Source organism: Aulonocara sp. 'chitande type north' Nkhata Bay, linkage group LG9, assembly GCF_057382095.1.
Source record: "Aulonocara sp. 'chitande type north' Nkhata Bay isolate Kocher_YH1m ecotype deep benthic linkage group LG9, A_spYH_male_GT1.1, whole genome shotgun sequence".
Taxonomy (NCBI): Eukaryota; Metazoa; Chordata; class Actinopteri; order Cichliformes; family Cichlidae; genus Aulonocara; species Aulonocara sp. 'chitande type north' Nkhata Bay.
Window position 1 is genome coordinate 9,281,832 of NC_141352.1, and position 23,211 is coordinate 9,305,042.

A 23,211-nucleotide genomic window follows, 5' to 3' on the forward strand; every position below is an offset into this window, starting at 1 on the left:
CTCACTTTTCGCATATAGAATTTCGAAAAACATCGGTGCAAATTATAAGTCTGTATCATAATGTCTGGTGTTTTCGTGTTTGTTGTTTTGTTTTTATTTTGCGAGTTGGTTATTAGATGCCGCTCCAGCCAGCCAGAGAATCCTCGCCGCTCCGCCCTTTCCTCCTTGTGCCGCAAGCAGCAGGCGCACCTCGCAAACGGAGGGCGCCCTTACTCCCAGCAAACGGGCGACAGAAAACCGATCAGTGCCTATGCCATTCCCAATACAAGCTTTTTTTTTTTTTTTTTGCCGATGCCCGTGATGCCGCCCCCCACCACAATGCTGCCCGGGCAACCGCCCATGTCGCCTGTATCTAAAACCGCTACTGATGACAGGGTTGAGGACCGGATCCATCGGTTTCAGTCTGCTAAACACACAATGATAGTGTAAGTCAGGGAATTCCTTGAAAACATTTATCCTAAACACCTCTTGAAATAAAGAATATAAAAGACTGTAATACTCATCCAGAGAAATCAAAGTTTTAAATGCACCTGTGTGTTTATTTTGTGGACAGGAAAAATCCTTCACTGCACCCTACTCTCTGTATATGAAATCTGAGGTATGGAACAATACATCATCAGCAAAAGAGAGGTTTTTTTGGCATTACTCGAACCTTTCCATTTTCTTCCTTAGATGTAATGCATAATGGGATACAAAGCTTGAATAAATAATTTTCATAGAGAACTCTGAGTAACTTTGAGAGCATTACACAAAACACAAAAGCAATGATTTCAGTCTTAAGCAGCTCAGTCTTTATTCTAGGAATTATTTCTCACATATGATAGTATTACAATATTTTAAAATGTCAATTTGCTTATAAAATTATTGTGTAATCTGTCAAACATGTGTCTCATGATTTGTATCAAGTCATTTTGAGGTGAAAGAACATTCCTGTCACAAGGTAAAAGCTGAAACCAGTTATTGGTGAAGTGGCTTTTATATACGAACGCCTTGGTGTTCTCCTGGGTACTCAGGAGGTGGTGAGGGGAGGTCTGTGCAGACCTGAAGTCATTTGAGTAAATACAAATTACAGCTGCTGTTTTAGTCCGATGTGAAAAGGACCCCTCCTGTTCTAGTGTTGAAAGTTTCTTCCCTTTACTACTTTTATTACAAGAAAATCTTAATTTAGATGGTTATGGGGGGTTTGTGCTGTACAGGGATGTGTCAGGTATTTCAGCATCAGTGTTTTGGTGGAATGATTGAAGGACTGTGAGAAGTTCTGACACCTGAAGATATATCACAACTGTAGTGGGGAGGAAACACTCAGCATTTAATGTTTCCTGATTACGAATACTGTTTTCTACAGTGGGTGTTATGCTACAGCCATCAGCTGTTCATTCATCAGTGCATGTGAACAAAGTTAAACATGATGATAACCAGACTGTATACTCACTGGTCACTTTAGTAGGTCCACAATTTTGGCTGCTTATCAATCTAAATATCTAATTAACCAATGATATTGAAGAAACTCAATGCGTTAAGGCATATAGACATCATCAAGACGACCTGCAGTTCACATTGAGCATCACACTGAGGAAGAAAGGCGATTTAAGTCACTCAAGAGGCTTTACAGCTTTATACGCTTATTAACATCTTATCACACTATAAAGTAAATGCCAATTCAACCGATAAACAACTGCAACCATGAGCAGGTGAGGATGATCCTAAAGCCACCGCTGATGACAAACAGGAGTTATTTGATGTGCTTTCATTAATCAGGTTGTTTGAAAGTTAAACCAGAGCATAAGATGTCAAAAACACACAGAGATTAAGTTAAAGGTTGTGAAACTACATCCAGCTGGCATCCCAAGAACTGACTGTCTGCTTAGAGAAACGTCCACCATCCAGTAGTTATGGATTCTTGATCGTCTGCAGCTCTGCCTGAGGATAACATGCTTTCTTTGTCACGGTTCGCGACGCGAGCCAGGTGTAAGATATTAAAGGACCCAGGATGCAGCACAACTGAGGTGAGGAAGCTTTATTGACAGTGAGATAATAAACAAAGGCGAGGGTGGGAAAAAACAGAACAGGGGTCCGTTCTTCGTACCTCGCTTACTATATCCAAGATCAAATCATTGCGCTAACTTTGAGCTCGCTATTCCGGTTCTCCGAACACACCTGTTGTTGACAATTAGTACAGCTGGATGAAGTAACGTGAGATCACTGGGTGGCTTAAAAGGGGCTACGCATCGATAGTAGAAACATTGATCGGCAACCCTTTGATTGGTCGGCGAAAATGTCGAAGGAGCGCGCTCAGTATTTTTCGGCAGCAGAGCAAGAACTCTTGATTGAGGGATTTCAGGAGTTTCAGAGTTTAATTAAAACGCAAGGGAACACTGCAAAGGCTGCAAAAGCAAGGAGAGAGGGCTGGCAGAAAGTTGCTGACAAATTAAACTCGTAAGTAATTTAATAATAATAATAATAATAATAATAATGGATTGGATTTATATACCGCTTTTCAAGGCACCCAAAGCGCTTTACAATGCCACTATTCATTCACTCTCACATTCACACACTGGTGGAGGCAGCTACAGTTGTAGCCACAGCTGCCCTGGGGCAGACTGACAGAAGCGAGGCTGCCATATCGCGCCATCGGCCCCTCTGGCCAACACCAGTAGGCGGTAGGGTAGATTTATTATATTATATTACATTATATCCTCTTTCACATTAGAGCCACGACAGGACCCACTAGAACATGGGAACAAGTAAAAGTGAAATATTAGAATATTCTACAGAATGGTAATATTTATCACTTATATTGCTTTTCGTCTCTTGGAAAGAGACCCTGAAATAATCTGTTTGTTTGTTTATAACAGCAACCAAGAAAAGGGGCAGAGCAAAAAAAGACAGGTGGTGGTCCTGCACCCCCTCGTCAACAAGTTGGTTAAGTAAATAATACCCTCACGGGAAAATGGATATCTATCTATGAGCACACTGTCGCGCTGAGCTAAAGGATCCTGTCTATCCCGCAATATACGCTGAATTCTGAGGACTCTCCTTATCAATCTTGCACCTTCCACAATGGGTTGGTCGCGTAAACGGACAGGACATGGCTGCGACAGGCTTCCCAAATCCACCTTCGCTTTTATAGCCGTGGTCTCTCATCTTGATTACACGAAGTAATTTACTATTACTACTCTAAAATATGAATTACATCTGAAATAATCACATACATGTAATAGAATGATTAATAGTACATTTCCCTTTTTTAGGAAATGACCTGTATGTATCTGTATGAAATCAATAAAAGAATCAAGTGCTGCATTATCTTTAGTTAGATTGATAATATTTATTTATGGTGAAACAGTGGTAAAATATCGCTGTTGCTTTCGTATAAATGAAGCGGACATACCTGCGTGGCCGCGATCTAATCCTGTTTACATAAAGTAAGCCTGCTCCCGAGCAGGTTTACGCTTACGGATCTGTTGCTATGACAGCAAGTCCCGGATGAGCTTCGGAGAACCGAACGATCCAAGATCACGCGAAATCGTCAACAATCAAATCCAGCTAACTTACTTAGCGAGGTACGAAGAACGGACCCCAGGGAGTAACCTAAACTGGGAAAAGCTAAACAAAAAAACAGACCTGAAACAGACGGAGGCACGGCTGGGAGTAATTGGACATAACGGGACAAGGGGAGTGAAACTAGAAACACTGACGAGAGACACAGACCTACAAAATAAAACAGGAACTCACACATGCAAAGACACAGACTAAGAAATCCGGACTTGACACAGGAATACACAGGCAGAAAAGCCTAAATACTAAACTGGGGAAGAACAGAACCAAAACCCAAAGAAAGAGAAAACCAGAACCAAAATACATCACAATAATAGAAAACACAAAACGCTGGGTCAAAAGACCCAGGGCCATGACATTCTTACAGAAAGTGAGCAATGACAGAGAACTCACGTTTTTATGCACTGGTGGGATTGAGAGCCCTCTCCTATTTACTAAACTGGCACTTTAACCAAACCAGCCATAAACATTGTCACAGCTGGTTGTGGCTAAGCAGTAGTATAAAGAGGAAGGATTAAGCCTAGCTTAAGCTGCAACTGGGAAAACAGTCAAGGTTACACCTGAAGGACTCAACATTTGAATGTTTCAGATGATCAAAAAGGAAAGAAATATGACAAAGGTTACCTGGGTCAGTGGAAAATAGTCTGTAAATGGTTTCATTTGTTAAGGGTAAAAAGGTATGAAAAACAACCTGACCATGTATGGAAGCCGGCTGAAAGACCTCACACAGCAGCACATCATGATACGATCAAAAGAAACAGCAGAGAAACAAAGTCACTGACATCAGTATGAAAAGGTTACGGAGTCATTTCTAAGGCTTTGGGACTCAAGCGAACTACGAGCCATTATCCACACTACAGGAAAAATGGAAGAGTACTCAAGCCTCCCAGGAGCAAGTGGCTGACTAGAAATACTGCAAGAGTGCATCGATGACTAATCCAGGAGGTCACTGAAGAACCCAGATCATCATCTAAAGACCTGCAGGCCTTACTTAGCTTAGATAAGGTCAGAGGTCATGATTCAGCAATAAGAGATTCAATGGGGGGAGAGATTCAACAACAGAAAGGCTCATCTCACATCTAACAACAAACATCTGGATGATGTTTGTTGGTAAATGAGACGGAAGCTGTAGTTTTTCGAGAGATTCCCGTTACACGTGGCATTAAAAGAAGATCACAGGAACAGCCTGACACAGTGGTGGTGGTGTGACGTCTTCCCAAGAACACCTCATACCAAAAAACGATTCCAGGAAGGATTCTTGTATATGTGGAACCCTCTAACCAAGTAACTGAGCTGAGTCGACACAAGAGGAAAAGAAGCACAACTGCATGATACACAGAAGTGCTGGCTCACTAATCAGCTGCTAGAGACCACTGAACCATCCGAGTTTTACTTCTTTACAGATGAGCATCCAGACCAGGACAGAGAGGAAATCTGACATAACTGAGTCAATGAAACCACAAAAAGATCAAACTGTTTAAGGTGGTAATACACCAAAGTACAACCCAGACCCAGATCAGCTTGACTTTTTATCTTTTTCTTGGATATAAAGTCACATCAGTGGTCGTTTCACATCCTGTTGATGGCTTTAGTTCATATTGAAGGTTTTCAAAATCAATGGGTGTGAAATGTTTTGATTTGTCACACTGGTCACAGCTGTAGTTTCCCCTCCATGTATGTACGTTCATGTTTGTTACGACTTCCTGACAGCGAGACACTTTTCTCCCAGTTTCTGCATTTGTATGGTTTCTCTCCTGTGTGGACTCTTCCATGCACTTTAAGATGATCCGCAGTGGTGAATGAGAGATGGTTTTTGACCCCATGTGACAGAGTTAATTTTGGTTTAATTCACTTGGTTTAGGGAAGCCTCTCCCACATTCTTTGCAGTAGTTCGTTTTGTCTCCAGTGTGTCTGAGTTGATGTTGTTTAGGTTCTCTTGATGATTGAAAGTTTTTTCACAAAAGTCACAGAGAAACTCTTTCCCACTACCACAGTGACGACAGGGTTGAGAACTGGATCAGTCTGTGTCGCTCTGCTTCTAAACAAAGACACAAAGACAGTGGAAGTCAGGGAATTCTTTCAACATTTTTATTTTTAATGGCGCCTGAAATAAGGAGTATCTGTGCCAGTGTCCAATTATATCTTACTGTTTACATTATAACACTCAGCTTACTGGGCAACATTGAGTCTTCATTTGTAGGTAATCTACTTAATGGGAAGACTGGTGATTAAACCCCTGGATGCTCTACTCTGCATCCCACAAGATACTGACTCCAACCTGCTCTCCGATGCATCCATTGGAGTGTGAATGTTAGATAGAGAGAAAGGGGAGGAGCTTTTAAAACTTTTAAGCTTTGAAATTAAACTTCATTCATATAAAATTGTAAAACTGTTAAAAGAAAAATACATACCTCACAGTAACTGCACTTTTAGAGTTTCTTTCTGCTGTGAATCTTTTGGTGTGATTTGAGGTAATGTGGAGATTTAAAAGTCTTCTCACACAGGTCACATTTATAAGGTCTCTCGTCAGTGTGGGTAAACGTGTGCTGCTGTAAGTTTTTGTATGTCACAAAAGCTTTACCACACTGATCACAGCAGTAAACATCATTTTTGGTGTGAATGCGTAGGTGAATGTCTCGGCTGACTAGCCAGCGGAAAGTTTTTCCACAAATGTGACAGCTGTACGCTTTAACTCCACTGTGGACGAGTTGGTGTGTTTTTAAGCTTGCAGGGTGGGTAAAAGACTTTCCACACAAGTCACAGCTGTACGCTTTAACTCCACTGTGGACGAGTTGGTGCGTTTTTAAACTTCCAGACTGGTTAAAAGACTTTCCACACAACTCACAGCTGTACGCTTTAACTCCACTGTGGACGAGTTGGTGAGTTTTTAAGTTTCCAGGACGGTTAAAAGACTTTCCACACAACTCACAGCTGTACGCTTTAACTCCACTGTGGACGAGTTGGTGTCTTTTTAAGTTTCCAGCCTGGGTAAAAGACTTTCCACACAACTCACAGCTGTGCGTTTTAACTCCACTGTGCATGAGTTGGTGTTTTTTTAAATTTCCAGACTGGGTAAAAGACTTTCCACACAAGTCACAGCTGTACGCTTTAACTCCACTGTGTATGAGTTGGTGAGTTTTTAAGTTTCCAGGACGGTTAAAAGACTTTCCACACAAATCACAGTTGTATGGTTTAACTTCACTGCGCATGATTTGGTGTCTTTTAAAGCTTCCAGCATGGGTAAAAGACTTTCCACACAAGTCACAGCTGTATGCTTTAACTCCACTGTGGATGAGTTGGTGTCTTTTAAAGCTTCTAGCATGGGTAAAAGACTTTCCACACAAGCCACAGCTGTGCGCTTTAACTCCACTGTGGATGAGTTGGTGTTTTTTTAAATTTCCAGACTGGGTAAAATCCTTCCCACACTCATCACAACTGTATGTTTTCTCTTCCTTTCTTCTGTGAGGTTTGTCGGCCTCCTGAGAGCACTGACTTCTTGCTCCATGTTGGTCCTGCAGTGACAGAGATACAAACAGAGGCAGTGAGTGAAATGCAGTCGTGGAACAAACTCAACCTTCAAATTTCCTCTATTAACAGTAGTTTTAAACCAAAGGCTGAAGTAGTTCCTTTTCAGTCAATACACTCGGTACAACACACGTGGTATGGGATATCATGCCCTCACGTGTCCTGGCTGAGGAAACCTTTATTCACGCCTTTAAGGCAGATTATCTGTGATGACGTGTGCACAGCCCCAATGTGCCGCCACTGCTTCGGCAGTCAGCCCCTGATTCACTGTGTAGCTAAGAAGCTGCAGGTGGACTAGCCCTCTCCTCTGCCAGCTCAGAAGCTGTCGCAGTTCACAGGCTTTTTCCTCCAACTGGACCCCGCAATATCTAAAAACTGCCTTCCTATGTTCCCAAACGTTGTCTGAGAGCTAAGTGCATCATGTGGCAAACCTCTGTCTACCTGCATCACTGTACCCAGCTATGAACAGTACATGACGTTGGACAGCACCGACAAAACTGGCTTAGCTAACCCACTCCTTATGGAGCTGTCTCTGGTCGCTTACCTGGCCCCATCCAATCCAATCCAATTTTATTTATAAAGCACTTTAAAATACCCAGCACAGGAACAAAGTGCTGTACAGAAAATAAGTTAAAACAATAGAATAACAGAAAGCAGCGAAATAAATAAATAAAACATAAAATTAAAACAGCCCTATATTAAAACAAAAACAAGATAAAACAGCATCGAATCACCTGAAAACAACTAAAATAAAAATAAAAACCAACATCTCACGTGGTGTCAAAGGCCAGGGTAAAGAGGTGGGTTTTCAAGAGTGACTTAAAAACAGATAAAGAAGTGGCCTGTCTAATCTCTAAAGGAAGCTCGTTCCACAGTTTTGGAGCTGCTACAGCAAAAGCACGATCTCCTCTAAGTTTACGCCCAGTCCTGGGTATCTTCAGGAGCAGCTGATCAGCTGACTTGAGAGAGCGGGTGGGTGTATAAGGCTGTAGCAGCTCAGAGAGATAAGATGGAGCTAGGCCATGGAGAGCTTTAAAAGTAAATAAAAGAATTTTAAAATGAATCCTAAAAGAAATGGGCAGCCAGTGACGTGAAGCTACAACAGGGGAAATGTGCTCAAACTTTCGAGTGCCAGTTAAAAGACGAGCTGCGGCATTTTGCACCCTCTGTAGATGACTAATATATGATGCGCTCACCCCAATATAAAGTGCATTACAGTAATCCAGCCGAGTGCTAACAAAGGCGTGGATCACTGTCTCAAAGTGCTGCTGTGAAAGAATTGGCTTTATTTTTGCCAGCTGCCTGAGGTGAAAGAAGCTAGATTTTACCACTGCCTTAATTTGACTGTCAAGCTTCAGTTCACAGTCCGCTTTGACCCCCAGGTTTGTGACAGTTGGCTTAACATACTGTGCCAGGGAATTTACATACACATTGGGGGTCTCAGTGGGGCTGCCAAAAACCATCACCTCTGTCTTTTTATCATTGAATTTTAAAAAGTTAACAGACATCCAAGCCTTAATGTCATCGAGACACTGAAGTAATGGCTGTGTGAGGTATCTGCCTTTTTTCTTTAGAGGGACATAGATCTGACAGTCATCAGCATAAAAGTGGAAAGGAATGCCGTGCTTTCTCAGTACAGAACCAAGAGGAAGCAGATATAAAGAGAAGAGGAGGGGGCCTAGAACTGAGCCCTGTGGGACACCACACAAGAGGGGAGCGGAGGACGACACATAGTCACCGAGGCTGACACAAAAAAGTTCGCCCCGCCAAGTAGGACCTGAACCACTCCAGTGCTGTGCCCCTAATGCCCACCCAGTGCTCCAAACGAGAGAATAAAAGGGCATAATCCACGGTATCAAACACAGCTGTCAAATCTAAAAGCACAAGAACAACACAGTCCCCAGCATCAGTCGCTAAAAATATGTCATTAAAAACTTTTAAAAGGGCTGATTCAGTGCTATGAAAGGCTTTAAAACCAGATTGGAAAACCTCTAACACATTTTGCTTTTCCAGGAAGGCCATTATTTGGCTGTAAACTACCTTTTCAAGAATTTTGGAAAGAAAAGGTAGTTTGGAGATAGGCCTGTAATTTGCAAGAACCGTAGGATCCAGAGCAGGTTTTTTAATCAGGGGTTTGACTACTGCATGTTTAAAATCTTTAGGGACGACACCTGACGACAGTCAGACTATGGTTTACCAGCTCAAGAACGAAAGAACCAACTGTAGGTAACAACTCTTTTAAAAGTTGAGGAGGGACGGCATCATTTGGAGACCCTACAGACTTAAAACGACCAACAGTCTCCTTTAAAAAGGAAAGAGTCACATGCTCAAACCTGTCAAAGACAGCAGAGCAGGAAACAGAGACTGAGAGGTAACGAGCACAAGGAGAGATTTGATGAAAAGTGTTCAGCAGTGGAGGAGTTAAAACACGACAGTGCTGAACAGCAGCGCGAGGTTTAACTGAGGCACAGGCAAGAGGAACTTCAAACATCACAGGACTGTGGTCATAAAACACAGCATCACAAATCTATGTTAAAAACAGAAAAGCCATGATATAAAACAAGATCAAGTGTGTGTCCACGTTCACGTGTGGGACCTGTCACACATTGCACCAGATTAAACGAATCAATAAGGTTTAAAAAGCCCTTCGCCATGGGCATATCAGGACAACAGTCGTGAATATTAAAATCCCCAACAATATGAACACGATCATATTTTGGCAGGAATTCAGCCAAGAAGTCAGCAAAGTCACTCACAAAGTCCTTATTGTATTTTGGAGGCCGATAAACCACCGCACACAACACTGTGTGAGAGCAGCCCAACTCAAACAGACAGTTCAAAGCTGGTGAACGACGGGGTTGATAGCTTCTTACATTTAAAATGACTTTTAAAGATCGTAGCTATTTCTCCTCCTCGGCCCAACATACGTGGGGAATTAGAATAACAGCAATCGCCAGGTAGAAGATCTGAGAAGAGGCTGCACTCCCCAGCGCTCATCCACGTCTTGCACACACAGAGAAAATCCAGTCCTCGGGATGTGAAGAAATCCTTCAGGATAAACGTTTTGTTCGCTAGGGACCTAGCATTTACCAGGCCAATTCTGGCGGTAAGCGGCGGATCCCCGTCGCTAACCGTCCTAGAAGCCCGACACAGAGGCCACAGGTTCCGCAGATTCACACCACGCCGGCGGGACTGGAACATCCCATCCAGGCAGATGACAGGTACCAGCCAGGTACAGACAGGTTCCAACGATCGCCGAGAGAAACAGAAGTTTGGCACCGCTCCTTGTTTTCTGGATAAGGGCTTAAGAGAATACCTTAAAGAAGCTTTCAGCTTCACCAGGAAGCCAGCCCTTCGACCCCGGCGTCAGCACTTTTGCCGGAGTGGTGGATCTGGAACACGGCACAGGTGAGCCGGGATCTCCGATATTAGCGGGGGCAAAGTTTTATGTCCAGCTTGGTTCCACTTTGCCCAGCCTTTGGCAGAAGGTCGGAGATCCAGTACGGTTAGGCGATCATACACCAAGAGAGAGTTGGCATTTATTACAATAGTCAATAAAATCAAAACAAACAACCAACACTGGCAGTGATAGACAGCAAGCCACATGCACCGGCGCCATCTTTTTTTAAGGTTAAAAAGGTTAAGTCGGTGCGGCGCCACCGACTTAACCATGGAGTCGGCATCACATCATTCATGCTTTTCGGCATCATACCATTCATGCTTTTCTTCAAAGATGGCCTGGAGATCGAAAAATGGAATTACATCTGCTGTTCACCTGACTGCTGCTTCCAAAATGGCCTACAAAGCAGACTGGAGGAGCACTACCTTGCATCATGCCTGAACAGAAACATTGTCCAATTTCTTAAATATTCACATTACGGCCCACAGAACCGCTCCCAAACCTGGGGGGTGAATCAAACATGATTAGTCACCAAATACAGTTTTTAACCTTTTCTTTTTTGGCTTTTGCAGTGTTTGATTTTTGTCCCAGGATTGGCCCAGTTTTTTGTGATTGAAACAAAAAGGCTTGGACAGCGAGCACAGCTCTGACTGGCTGAAAGAAGACGTTTGTTTTCCTTCTGACTGAATACTGTTTTAGCAACAATCCATACAGGTTGGCATCACCAGACCCCTTTGAGTTTGGGTTTGTGGTTGCATTAAATAAGATTCCATCTACAAAAAAGACTTACGGTTTAATTTGAAAATGAATAAAAACGAGTACAAAAAAAAAAAAAACCTCGTCTGGATTATTTTCTGTTCAGCAGCTCTGATGAAAGATTTTTAATTTTGTGATTATGCTTAAGTTGTAGCTTCATTTAAAGGAAGAAGAGGTTGTGAATTGGAGCCAACACAGGGAGAGAGAAATTGAAGCCATATGTGTAAAAGGAATGTGGTGACATCCGGTTTTAAACAGACAGACTGGCGCTCCCCCTCTCTTTCTCCTTTTAAGGAGTTCCATACATGACACTCCTACTGCTGTGGAGACTTGCTTTAAGTATAAATAAAGGTCGTTCAGGATGCCCTGGGCGCTTTTTCTGTGTCTCATCTGTTGTGCACATCAGTGCAAAGCAGATCGGATCGTTGAGTTGAGTTTCTTTATCTTCTAAATAATTTTCTCTTCACAAGCTCATTGCTGAGTAACATTTCAGACACTGAGATTCATCCTATAGCTGTCAGCGATCATGCTCCTGTATCTTTAACACTAATACAGAAGAATAATACTACACCAAGTAAAAACTGGAGATTTAATATATCACTGCTCAAAGACGAAGAGTTTATCAAATACTTTAAAAAAAAAATGGACTCTATATTTAGGCTTTAATGACATTCCTGGAACATCAGCATCTGTCTTCTGGGAAGCAGGGAAAGCCATGATGAGAGGTAAAATAATTTCTTTCTCATCACATACAGTGGGGCAAAAAAGTATTTAGTCAGCCACCGATTGTGCAAGTTCCCCCACCTAAAATGATGACAGAGGTCAGTAATTTGCACCAGAGGTACACTTCAACTGTGAGAGACAGAATGTGAAAAAAAAATCCATGAATCCACATGGTAGGATTTGTAAAGAATTTATTCGTAAATCAGGGTGGAAAATAAGTATTTGGTCAATAACAAAAATACAACTCAATACTTTGTAACATAACCTTTGTTGGCAATAACAGAGGTCAAACGTTTACTATAGGTCTTTACCAGGTTTGCACACACAGTAGCTGGTATTTTGGCCCATTCCTCCATGCAGATCTTTTCGAGAGCAGTGATGTTTTGGGGCTGTCGCCGAGCAACACGGACTTTCAACTCCCGCCACAGATTTTCTATGGGGTTGAGGTCTGGAGACTGGCTAGGCCACTCCAGGACTTTCAAATGCTTCTTACGGAGCCACTCCTTTGTTGCCCGGGCGGTGTGTTTTGGATCATTGTCATGTTGGAAGACCCAGCCTCGTTTCATCTTCAAAGTTCTCACTGATGGAAGGAGGTTTTGGTTCAAAATCTCACGATACATGGCCCCATTCATTCTGTCCTTAACACGGATCAGTCGTCCTGTCCCCTTGGCAGAAAAACAGCCCCATAGCATGATGTTTCCACCCCCATGCTTCACAGTAGGTATGGTGTTCTTGGGATGCAACTCAGTATTCTTCTTCCTCCAAACACGACGAGTTGAGTTTATACCAAAAAGTTCTACTTTGGTTTCATCTGACCACATGACATTCTCCCAATCCTCTGCTGTATCATCCATGTGCTCTCTGGCAAACTTCAGACGGGCCTGGACATGCACTGGCTTCAGCAGCGGAACACGTCTGGCACTGCGGGATTTGATTCCCTGCCGTTGTAGTGTGTTACTGATAGTGACCTTTGTTACTTTGGTCCCAGCTCTCTGCAGGTCATTCACCAGGTCCCCCCGTGTGGTTCTGGGATCTTTGCTCACCGTTCTCATGATCATTTTGACCCCACGGGATGAGATCTTGCGTGGAGCCCCAGATCGAGGGAGATTATCAGTGGTCTTGTATAGAGATGGCACGATACCACTTTTTTATGTCCGATACCGATACCGATATCATAAATTTGGATATCTGCCGATACCGATATGAATCCGATATAGTGTTTTTTAATCAACAAAACTGTTTTTTAAATATCTTGCTGCATTTTGTATAAGTTCATACTCAAGTTTAAAACAACAACTACACTAAAGCTATTCTGTTATACCTGTATGCAAAAAAAATGTTTCATAGTTCAGCAATACTGATCAATCTAATAAACTTAGACCTACACCATCCTCCCTATTCTGGTATTTTAAAGAGTACTTAGCGTAAATATTAAGCAACCTAACTAATAGGGTTCCAACTCCCAGCAACAACAAAAATAAATAAATAAAAAATAGGGAACCACCCCTCACGCTCCACCTCATGATGCTTAATCAACGTAATCAACCTTAATTTGATGCAGTGTGAAAAAAATGCACAGAAATCAATTATTTTTCAAGAAATATTAAATAGATTCAACATCTTTCTTCAACAGAATTGCAGACTGCACAGATGGTACCTTCCCAAAGGAAAAAGTACTATAGCTTACTAGGGTATATATATTAGACTTAATAGTCACTATATACAGTAATTGACTTCTATTCATTTTGCATCAAATTAAAACTTTGGGTGTCAGATAATTATTTATTAAAAGCTCGACATTTTAAATGAGAATAAGAAAGAAAAGTATGTCTTTGTGCCCCCTTTTCCCTGTTCATGCCCTATCGGCCCCCCTGGCTAAACTTTGCTAGATCCGCCCCTGCACAGTTACCAGCGTCAGCTACGTAGAAAAAGATCCTCGAGTAGAAAGTAATATTAAATACATTCTAACAACAGCTGATCAAGCTTAAACGTGCTGCTGTTGTTCAGCCGCTGGTTTCCTCTTTCTGGTGCAAAGTGGGCCAAAAGCAAACTAGAGACACGGACTCACGACAGAAAAGCCGATCAGCTGATCGTTAAGCAGTTTCATGATTGAAGTAGCAGCAAGAAGAAGCAGTCGCTCCATATATCGCTTGTTAAGCTTAACGCAGGAATGCTTTACAAACATTCAGAGATGGACTTACACACTTGCTTTACTTCTCTCGGGGATAACTTTGTCGGAGATGAAATGCCGGGTTGCTAGCGAAGCTCCACATGCTATCCAGACCACCGACAGGTCCTGCATGCCACAGCTGCTCTATCACGTGATGCATATTGCTCCGACGTGCTAACGTTCTGAGGTGAGTTACGGCGTATTGCAAGTTTTGTGAGGTGCTTTCGTGATATTTAATGGATCGGATTACATTTTTTATTTTTCTCCGATATCCGATCCAGTAATTTAGGTCAGTATCGGACCGATACCGATACGTGATATCGGATCGGTCCATCTCTAGTCTTGTATCTCTTCCATTTTCTGATGATTGCTCCCACAGTTGATTTTTTCACACCAAGCTGCTTGCCTATTGTAGATTCACTCTTCCCAGTCTGGTGCAGGTCTACAATACTTTTCCTGGTGTCCTTCGAAAGCTCTTTGGTCTTGGTCATGGCGGAGTTTGGAGTCTGACTGTTTGAGGCTGTGGACAGGTGTCTTTTATACAGATGATGAGTTCAAACAGGTGCCATTCATACAGGTAACGAGTGGGGGACAGAAAAGCTTCTTACAGAAGACGTTACAGGTCTGTGAGAGCCAGAGATTTTCCATGTTTGAGGTGACCAAATACTTATTTTCCACCCTAATTTACAAATAAATTCTTTACAAATCCTATCATGTGGATTCATGGATTTTTTTTTCACATTCTGTCTCTCACAGTTGAAGTGTACCTCTGGTGCAAATTACTGACCTCTGTCATCATTTTAAGTGGGGGGAACTTGCACAATCGGTGGCTGACTAAATACTTTTTTGCCCCACTGTAAGAAGAAAGAAGAAAACAAAAATATTCAGGAACTAGAAAAAAAAACATCAAAAAACATCAAATTCTTAGAAAAAGCCTATGTGTCACACCAAGATCAAGAAATATTAAACAAAATACGCAAAACAAAATTAGAATTAAAAGAAATTATTAATAAAAAGACGAAAATCTTAGTACAAATACTTTGCCTGCAAAATTATGAACACGATAACAAATCCGGACAATTTCTTGCTAACCAGTTAAAAATCAATAAAGAAAAAACAACTATATGTGCTGTTAAAGATTTATCTGAGAATACAATATATGATCTTAAAAAAATAAACATATTTTTTAGGGATTTCTATTAAACTTTATATACACCACAAATAAACCCATCTAAAAATGAAATCGATCAATTTCTCGACAACATAACTCTTACAAAATTATTAGACACCCAAGCAATGGCACTGGATTCGTCACTGATGCCAGGTGAACTCCAGGAAGCTCTGATAAGTATGCCCAATAATAAGGCTCCAGGTCCAGACGGCTTTCCAATAGATTTTTACAAAGAATTCTGGGCGATTCTGGCACCAGTTTTTCACAGGATGTTGCAGGAAATCAAAGAAAATGGTAGACTACCACCAAATATGAACTCTGCAAATATCAGTCTCTTACTAAAACCAGGCAAAGACCCTGTATTTCCCTCAAGCTATAAAACTGGTTAAAAATATTATATAATTCCCCAACAGCTTGTGTCAGAACAAATGACCAAACAAACATCCTCCAGCTTCTGTCTCCTGAGGGGCACCAGACAGGGATGCCCACTCTCCCCTTCACTGTTTGCAATTTTTATTGAGCCACTAGCAGCAGGAATTAGAAAGGCTACAACAATTAAGGGCATAAAATGTAAGAATGTAGAACATAAAATCAGCCTTTATGCAGATGATGTGTTACTTTTTCTCCAAAACTCACAAACCAATCTCTCTGGGGTAATTGCATTGATAAACTCTTTCTCAAGTGTCTCCGTCATCGCCCACGTCCTACACACCACTCTCAGCCATGTGGACAAGAAACAGGGTAACTATGTGCGAATGCTGTTTGTTGATTACAGTTCAGCGTTTAACACAATAGTGCCCTGGGCCCTGTTTCAGGAAGCCGGTTTGGAAAACTCAGAGTGAAAAACGACACTCACGGTTGAGTAACCCCGAACTGTCCAACTCGGAATATTCCGTTTCAGAAAGGCTGATAACAATTAGTTCAATCAAGGCGGAGTTGCTTTAACCCCAAGTGAAGCGCGCGGACGAGGATACATAAAGCCCTGATAAGCGGAGCACAGATTAAGCGAGTCACCATGGAGACGGAGGGAAAGAAGGCGCGGTCAATGTATTTCACAGCGCTTGAGGCCGAAATGCTGATGGCAGCATATGCCGATAACATGCAAATTCCGCGGAAAAAAGTAACACAGCGACAGCTGCAAAAGAAAGTGAGCATGCATGGCAAAACATAGCCGACAGAGTCAATGCGTGAGTGTTAATTTAAACATTGATCTAGGGATTTCCACCCATTTAACACGTTATTTTATCATATGTTATTTTATTTGTTATTTTATACATTTTATTTTGTGACGTGATGTGAGCGCAGGTGCAACCCAACAGGCCCCAAACGTGCCTGGCAGCAAGTAAAAATGAAATATAAAAATATAGTCCAAACAGGTAAGGTGTAATTGTATTATGAGCCATAGTGCTTGGTCTGTTTGTCCCATGTAAATCAATTGCAGTTAGAGGTTACATTAATTTTCTGTCTGTAAGCACTTATTGAAATTATCTGAGCACATTACAAGTACATATTTGCTTACTCTGTATGCTCAAATGTGACCCGTTATAGCCAACAGAAAAAAAGCGGAGGCCCGAAAAACAGGTGGGGGTCCTCCTCCACCACCACTCACAGAGGCTGAGCAGTTGGCCCTCAGCCAAAACAGTGGGCGCCCTGTGGCCGAAGGCATCTCTGCGGGGACATCCTCTGAGTCAATAACCCCGCAAGACACAAGTGCCTACATAGGGGGTAAATTCAAAATAATACATGATGTGCATACATCCTTTCTTCACAGTCACCTTCGCAGTGCTGCTCATTCATTTGATAAACTCTTTACCATAATGGATTATTTTGTAGTGAAGTTATTTTCCTACTGATTTTGCCTTCCCTCAGCCTTGGTTGTCTTTGAGAGCATAATGACAATGAAGTGTAAGGTGCTTGGTATGTTTGTTAATTGCCATTTGGTCCCTTGTAAGTTATAAGTGACCTGTATAAACCTCATATTCTATCAGTTGATGGTGATGGTGTACTGCATCTGGTGCAGCCTCCTGTTGAGCCAGACCAACATGCAGTTGTGAGTAATACTCCACAGATTATATGAGTTTACAGTAGAACAGCAATGTTGTCTATTTCTTTACTACAGGAAAATAATGAAGAAACATTGACAGCTGTTACAGAGGAGGAAGCAACAGAGACACTTTATGAGGTTTACATCTTTTAATACTTTGTGTACAGGAAACACAGGCGACCAATAAAGCCAGTTGAACAAAAAATCTGTTTATTCTTCTTTCAACATGTTGAGGTGATGGGTCAAAGGAAATGATTGTGACATATGGTGTCTCTGACTGCTCTTCCATCTTGTATGTCCGTGGGAGGGTCAGGATGTTCATGGTTTGGATCACTGCTGATGTTTGGTTCAGAAGGACAGTGTTCTCCTCTAATTGTGGCAATGTTGTGAAGAATCACACATGCCACAATAATGTCACATGCCCTTTCTGGGGTGACCCTGAGTCTTTGCAGGCACTGGAACCGGGCCTTAAGCATTCCGATAGTCATTTCAATTCTGGCTCTTGTCCTGCAATTAGCCAGATTATATCGCTGCTGTGGGCCCGGTTCAGGGTCAGGGTAAGGGGCAAGCAAATAGGGTAAACATGGATACCCCCTATCACCAAGCAAGTAGCCAGTGAACTCTCCTAAGACAGAAGGATACACTTCAGTTCAAATGTCCCTGAAGCAATTGGTCTTTATATATTTTAAAGTATTTTCAACTCACCATGTCCAAATTTTGTGCTCAGTGTACATTCACGGAATATTTGTGAGTCATGGACAGAGCCTGGCCACTTGGCTTCCACATTTGTGATAATGTTGGCAGCATCATATATGATCTTCACAGTGCAGAGAACACAAATTAGCATCCATTACTATGATGAAATAATTTGTTAGTTTGAAATGCTACAGGGAACTATGTACCTGTACATTAATGCTGTGGAAAGACTTCCTGTTCACATAGTCTCCTTCATTTACTGAAGGAGCAATAATTGGAATGTGAGTACCATCTATACAGCCAATCACGCCTGGGAACCGTGAAAATAAATGTAAAATTTAAGTAGTAGTTCAAGTATCACCACATCATAAATTAAGTTTTGTTCATCCTGATACCTGCAATTTTGTGGCATCCCTCTTTGATGAATCTTGTGGGTCTGTGACCGGGGAACACCACAGACGAGTACAGGAGACGTTTCAGTGCAACTGTAACATTCCTGACTGCCCGACAGACGGTAGCCTTGGAAACGTGCTCAGCGTCACCAATATTATACAGAAAGCTCCCGTTTGCAAAAAACCGAAGTGCAATACAAATAATATGTACAGAACTGAGAGCATGTCCGCGATGTGTCACATGCGTAATATATGGCCTGAGGATGTTATCCAAATAAATTATAGATTGTGCTGAGAAACGGTGACGTTCGCACAGGAAATCATCAGGTAATGATAAGATGTCCATACGCGCTCTGATCACTCTCTCCCGGCGGAGAGCTCTGCGGAGAATTTGGGCTTCGATATCTACCGGCTCTTCAAGGAAGGGACACGCCATGTCTGAGACTTCCTACTGTCAGGTTTCCGACAAAGGGGCGGAGACAGTCAGGGTTAGTTGTGGTAAACCTGCTAGGGGGCAGGTTAGCTTCACGGCGTGTGTCGTCATAGTGACTCACTCAGGCTGCAGCTGAACTCGCTTTGTGAAACCGAAAACCCAGAGTTTTCGTTAACTCAGGGTATACTTACTCAGTTTTTCCACTAAACCGGCTTCCTGAAACAGGGCCCTGCAGACTGTTCACAAAGCTGAGGGATCTGGGACTTAACAGCCGTCTGTGTGCATGGGTGTTGGACTTCCTCACTGGCAGAACTCAGGTGGTGAGGGTGGGCAGGTGCTTCTCCAACAGCATCACCATCAACACAGGAGCACCTCAGGGATGTGTCCTCTCGCCACTGCTCTACTCCCTCTACACTTCAGACTGTGTGGCCACCCATGGCTCCAACACCATTGTGAAGTTTGCTGACGACACAGTGGTGTTGGGTGCCATCTCCAACAACGATGAGACGGCCTACATGGATGAAGTGAAGAATCTTGCATCGTGGTGCCAGGACAACCACCTCCAGCTGAACGTCAGCAAGACGAAGGAGCTGGTGGTGGACTTCAGAAGGGGTCAGCACAGAGACTACAAGCCCATTATCATCAATGGAGCTCCAGTGGAGAGGGTGCAGTCCTTCAAGTATCTTGGTGTCCACATCTCCTCAGACCTGACATGGGCTGCCCACATTCAGGTCCAGACCAAAAAGGCTAGGCAGCGCCTGTATCACCTACGACAACTGAGGAAGTTCAGGGTCTCTCCAAAGATCCTCAGGATTTTCTATACAGGCGCTGTGGAGAGCATCCTCACACAGAACATGACATCGTGGTTTGGGAACAGCTGTGTGAAGGACCAAAAAGCTCTCCAGAGAGTGATCCATACAGCAGAACGCTGCTGCAGGATTGCTCTCCCCCCGCTTCAGGACACCTACACCAGGAGATGCCGGACTAGAGCAGCGCAGATACTGAAGGACCCGTCCCATCCTGGCAACAAACTGTTCCAACTTCTGCAATCTGGTAGAAGGTTCCGCATCTTCCGGGCAAGGACAGAGAGACTGATGAGGAGCTTCTATCCCCAAGCCATCCGTGCCCTAAACACACACACCCGCCCTCTCACATCATCTATAATTGACTGAGACAGGACTCTTCCAGACACTCTAAACCAAGGCACAATGTACATTTCAATTCCTTTAATTTTAAATATGTTTATATTGTCTATCCTGTAAAATAGTCAGATGTCTATTCATATTAATGTACAGAATTCACCTGCTTGCTGCTACTGCTGCACATTCACCCAATGTATATACTACATATATATATATAATGTTTTTCCTCTACACCCCCCCCCCCAATTTTTTTGCACATGTCGAGGAGCGTGTCAGGCTACATTTCACTGTGTGTTATACTTGTATAACTATGCATGTGACAAATAAAGAACCTTGAACCGATTATTCAATTAACTGGTCAAAATCAACAGTCCTTCCGATTAATTGCTCCTTCCATAATTCTTCTCCTTCCCCACTGCAATCTGGAAATATAAAATATTTAGGTATTAATGTCTCTCCTAAACTTTCAGAATTAACTAAATTAAACCACATCCCACTTTTAACCCTTTAAGACCTACCATAGAACCAAGTCCGCCAGAGCTTATATTATAGTTTTACATGCTGTAGTGCCATTTTTGGGAGTATTTCAAGTTGCTATACATCAATACAACCATTATAGCCCAAATTTTAATAATATGTATGCATTAAGTGCATAGTAATTACATAAATTGCAAAAAAGTACAATAAACTACAAAAAAAATTGAAAATCGTTTTTTTAACATATATTTCTAGTTAGAGAAATTTAAGAGGCATATCCCTCAAAACTGTAAATGCAAAAAAGTTGCACAAACTAGTTTCTCACCACAGGAAATTAATTTTGAGTGTCTTCTTAGTTTTATTTTTGAAATACACCAATTTTCATATACTGTAGGAAAAACGAAAATAAATATTATAATGCAAATTTGCAAAGAAAACAGCATATGCATCAAAATAAACTATTTCCAGCAGTGCAATATGAGTCCTAAGCATCCCAGAAATGACACAGAAAGTCATAAAGTCAAATATAACTTTTAAAAACACCAGTATAGGCTCATGAGGCCCTGATGGCAAAAAACTACATTTCCGCAAAATGACGTCACCTCCGGTTTCGGGCAGGTCATGGCGGACATGGGATAGTTCACGCTGATGGACGTAGGAAGTGTTATGAACAGCTCATCGGATCGGCAAAGCGTGTTTCTGAAATATTTTGTTTTTGGTGCTGCAAGCGCTTTTTATGCAGTTTTTGCAAAGCTTTATGTGGAAGGAAACTGTGACCTAGGACAAGCTGATGGCATAAGATGTAAGTACAATTCCTCCGGTTTCATATGCAAAAAAAATTATTGCGCTAGCTTACTTGGTTGCAGAGCTACCGGGATTTATAAATAGTTACGCAAAATGGAGCGTGTTCACTCCGACCGGCTTTAAAGGGTTAAAGACAGTAGAAGTTGATCTGGCTAGATGGAAATCTTTACCCATATCACTCATGGGAAGGGTCGCCGCTATAACAATGATGGTCTTGCCAAAAATAAACTATTTATTTTCAATGATCCCAAATAAGCCATCACAAGATTGGTTCAGATCTCTAGACTCGTATATTTCTAAATTCCTTTGGAAAGATAAACCCCCACGTATCAGCTTAAAAACACTGCAAAAGACCAAGGATAAAGGAGGATTAGATCTGCCTAACTTTAATCACTATTTTTTAGCCAACAGGCTTCAGTTCACCTCTAGATGGTTTAAACACACCCTCTTAGATGAACCTTGGATAGATGTAGAACAGGCCCTATGTAATAACCTAGAAATTTCAGACCTACCATTTATCAGCTCAAACATCAAACAACATGAATGCTTTAAAAGCGTCAGCATCAGCTCTTCTCTGACAGCATGGTGGGAGTTTCTAAAAATGACAGAGTCTTCATTAATCCCATGCAAACGTACACCTATCTGGAACAATCCGGACATATTACAAAACTTTACTTACAAACACTTTCTAAAGTAGATGAATCAATATCCCTTTCTGCTGCAAAATGGGAAGCAGATTTATCGATCAGCTTAGACCCAAACCTTTGGTCTCAGATATGCTTAAAAACCTTTCAATGGATCAGAAATCCCAGTTTCCAATTAACACAACACAAAATATTACACAGAGTGTGCTATACTGGTCATAGGATGTTCAAGATGGGCTATACGCCTTCCAACAACTGCTCACACTGCACAGCAAATACACCGGACAATTACATCCACGCTCTTTGCTCCGTCCCCCTCCGTCCCCCGGTCTGGGGTGCTTGCTGGGCCTTGGGGGCTTGGGTCCTGGCTGTTGTGTCGCCAGAGCTGTGGGCGGGTGGGTGCAGGGGGGCTCAGCCCCAGTGCAGGGGACCTCTGGTGCATCGGCCCAACTAGGGGGCTCTCTAACTGGTGGGGAGGCTGTTATATCTTTGCAGGTGGTCTCCTCTCTACAGGAGCTCACTCTGCACGTGGGGGGAGCGATATAAGAGAGGTGGAGAATGAATTCAACCTGGGTGTCTATTGTCTTGTGTAGTTTGGGAGATGACTGGATGATGGGGTGGGTGCAGTTTTCTCTGGGATGGAGTCGGGTGGGCTGCCCCGGACTCTGTGGGGCTGGGCGGTGCTGCTGCTGCGGGCCCCGGTCCGGATGGGCCTGGGCCCCCTTGCCCTGGTGGGTTCCAGAGTGTGGGGGTGCCTACTGGGGTCAGCGGGGGAGCTGGCCCCAGGGAGGGGCCGCTTGCCCCTCCCTTTCTTCCCTCCCCATCCTAAGCTGCCTCCCTATTCCCGCTCTACCACACCCACACACACAGGGCTTGGAGTGCAGGTATGTCACCAAGGTGCAGGGGAGGCACTCCCCCTCTGTCCCCTTCTGGCCGCCTGTGCCTCAATTTTATTCTGCAACCTAGACATCCACATTACTCACACTCTCACATAACACATACATATAGGGCCTTGGGGGTGGGCACGTTTTATAGCATCCAAAGGATGGTCTGTGTATTCCAACCCACCTCTGGTGCTGTTGCCCTACCCTCAATTTTAAATGCATATAGACACTAAGGGTTTTCGGGAAGAGCCGTGCTGCTCTCTGAGAGGAAGCAAGTACCATGCTCTCCTGTGTTTTAAATGCACTTTAGAACAGCACACAGCAACACTACATATGAGTGGGCTTAGGGAGGTGTTGGGTCTTCACTCACCCCGGTTCTGTTAGACGTCAGG

The 23,211-nt window shown here is 42.7% G+C and overlaps 1 protein-coding gene across 3 annotated transcripts in view; it reads right to left on the minus strand.

Moving 5' to 3' along the window:
• Positions 1–789: 789 nt before the first annotated feature.
• Positions 790–23,211, minus strand: part of LOC147321596 (uncharacterized) — a 30,538-nt gene continuing 8,116 nt past the window's right edge. Inside the window, exons 3-4 of one of the 3 annotated variants that reach the window (XR_015130990.1) lie at positions 5,732–7,070; positions 790–5,596 (exon numbers count right to left, since the gene is read on the minus strand). Coding sequence is in view for 2 of the 3 variants with exons in the window: in XM_086305729.1 (XP_086161855.1) it covers positions 5,988–7,070 (1,083 nt within the window). In the remaining variant the exon portion in view is untranslated. The remainder of the gene's footprint in view (positions 5,597–5,731; positions 7,071–23,211) is intronic. The other 2 variants (XM_086305729.1, XM_086305728.1) reach the window with 2 other exon arrangements.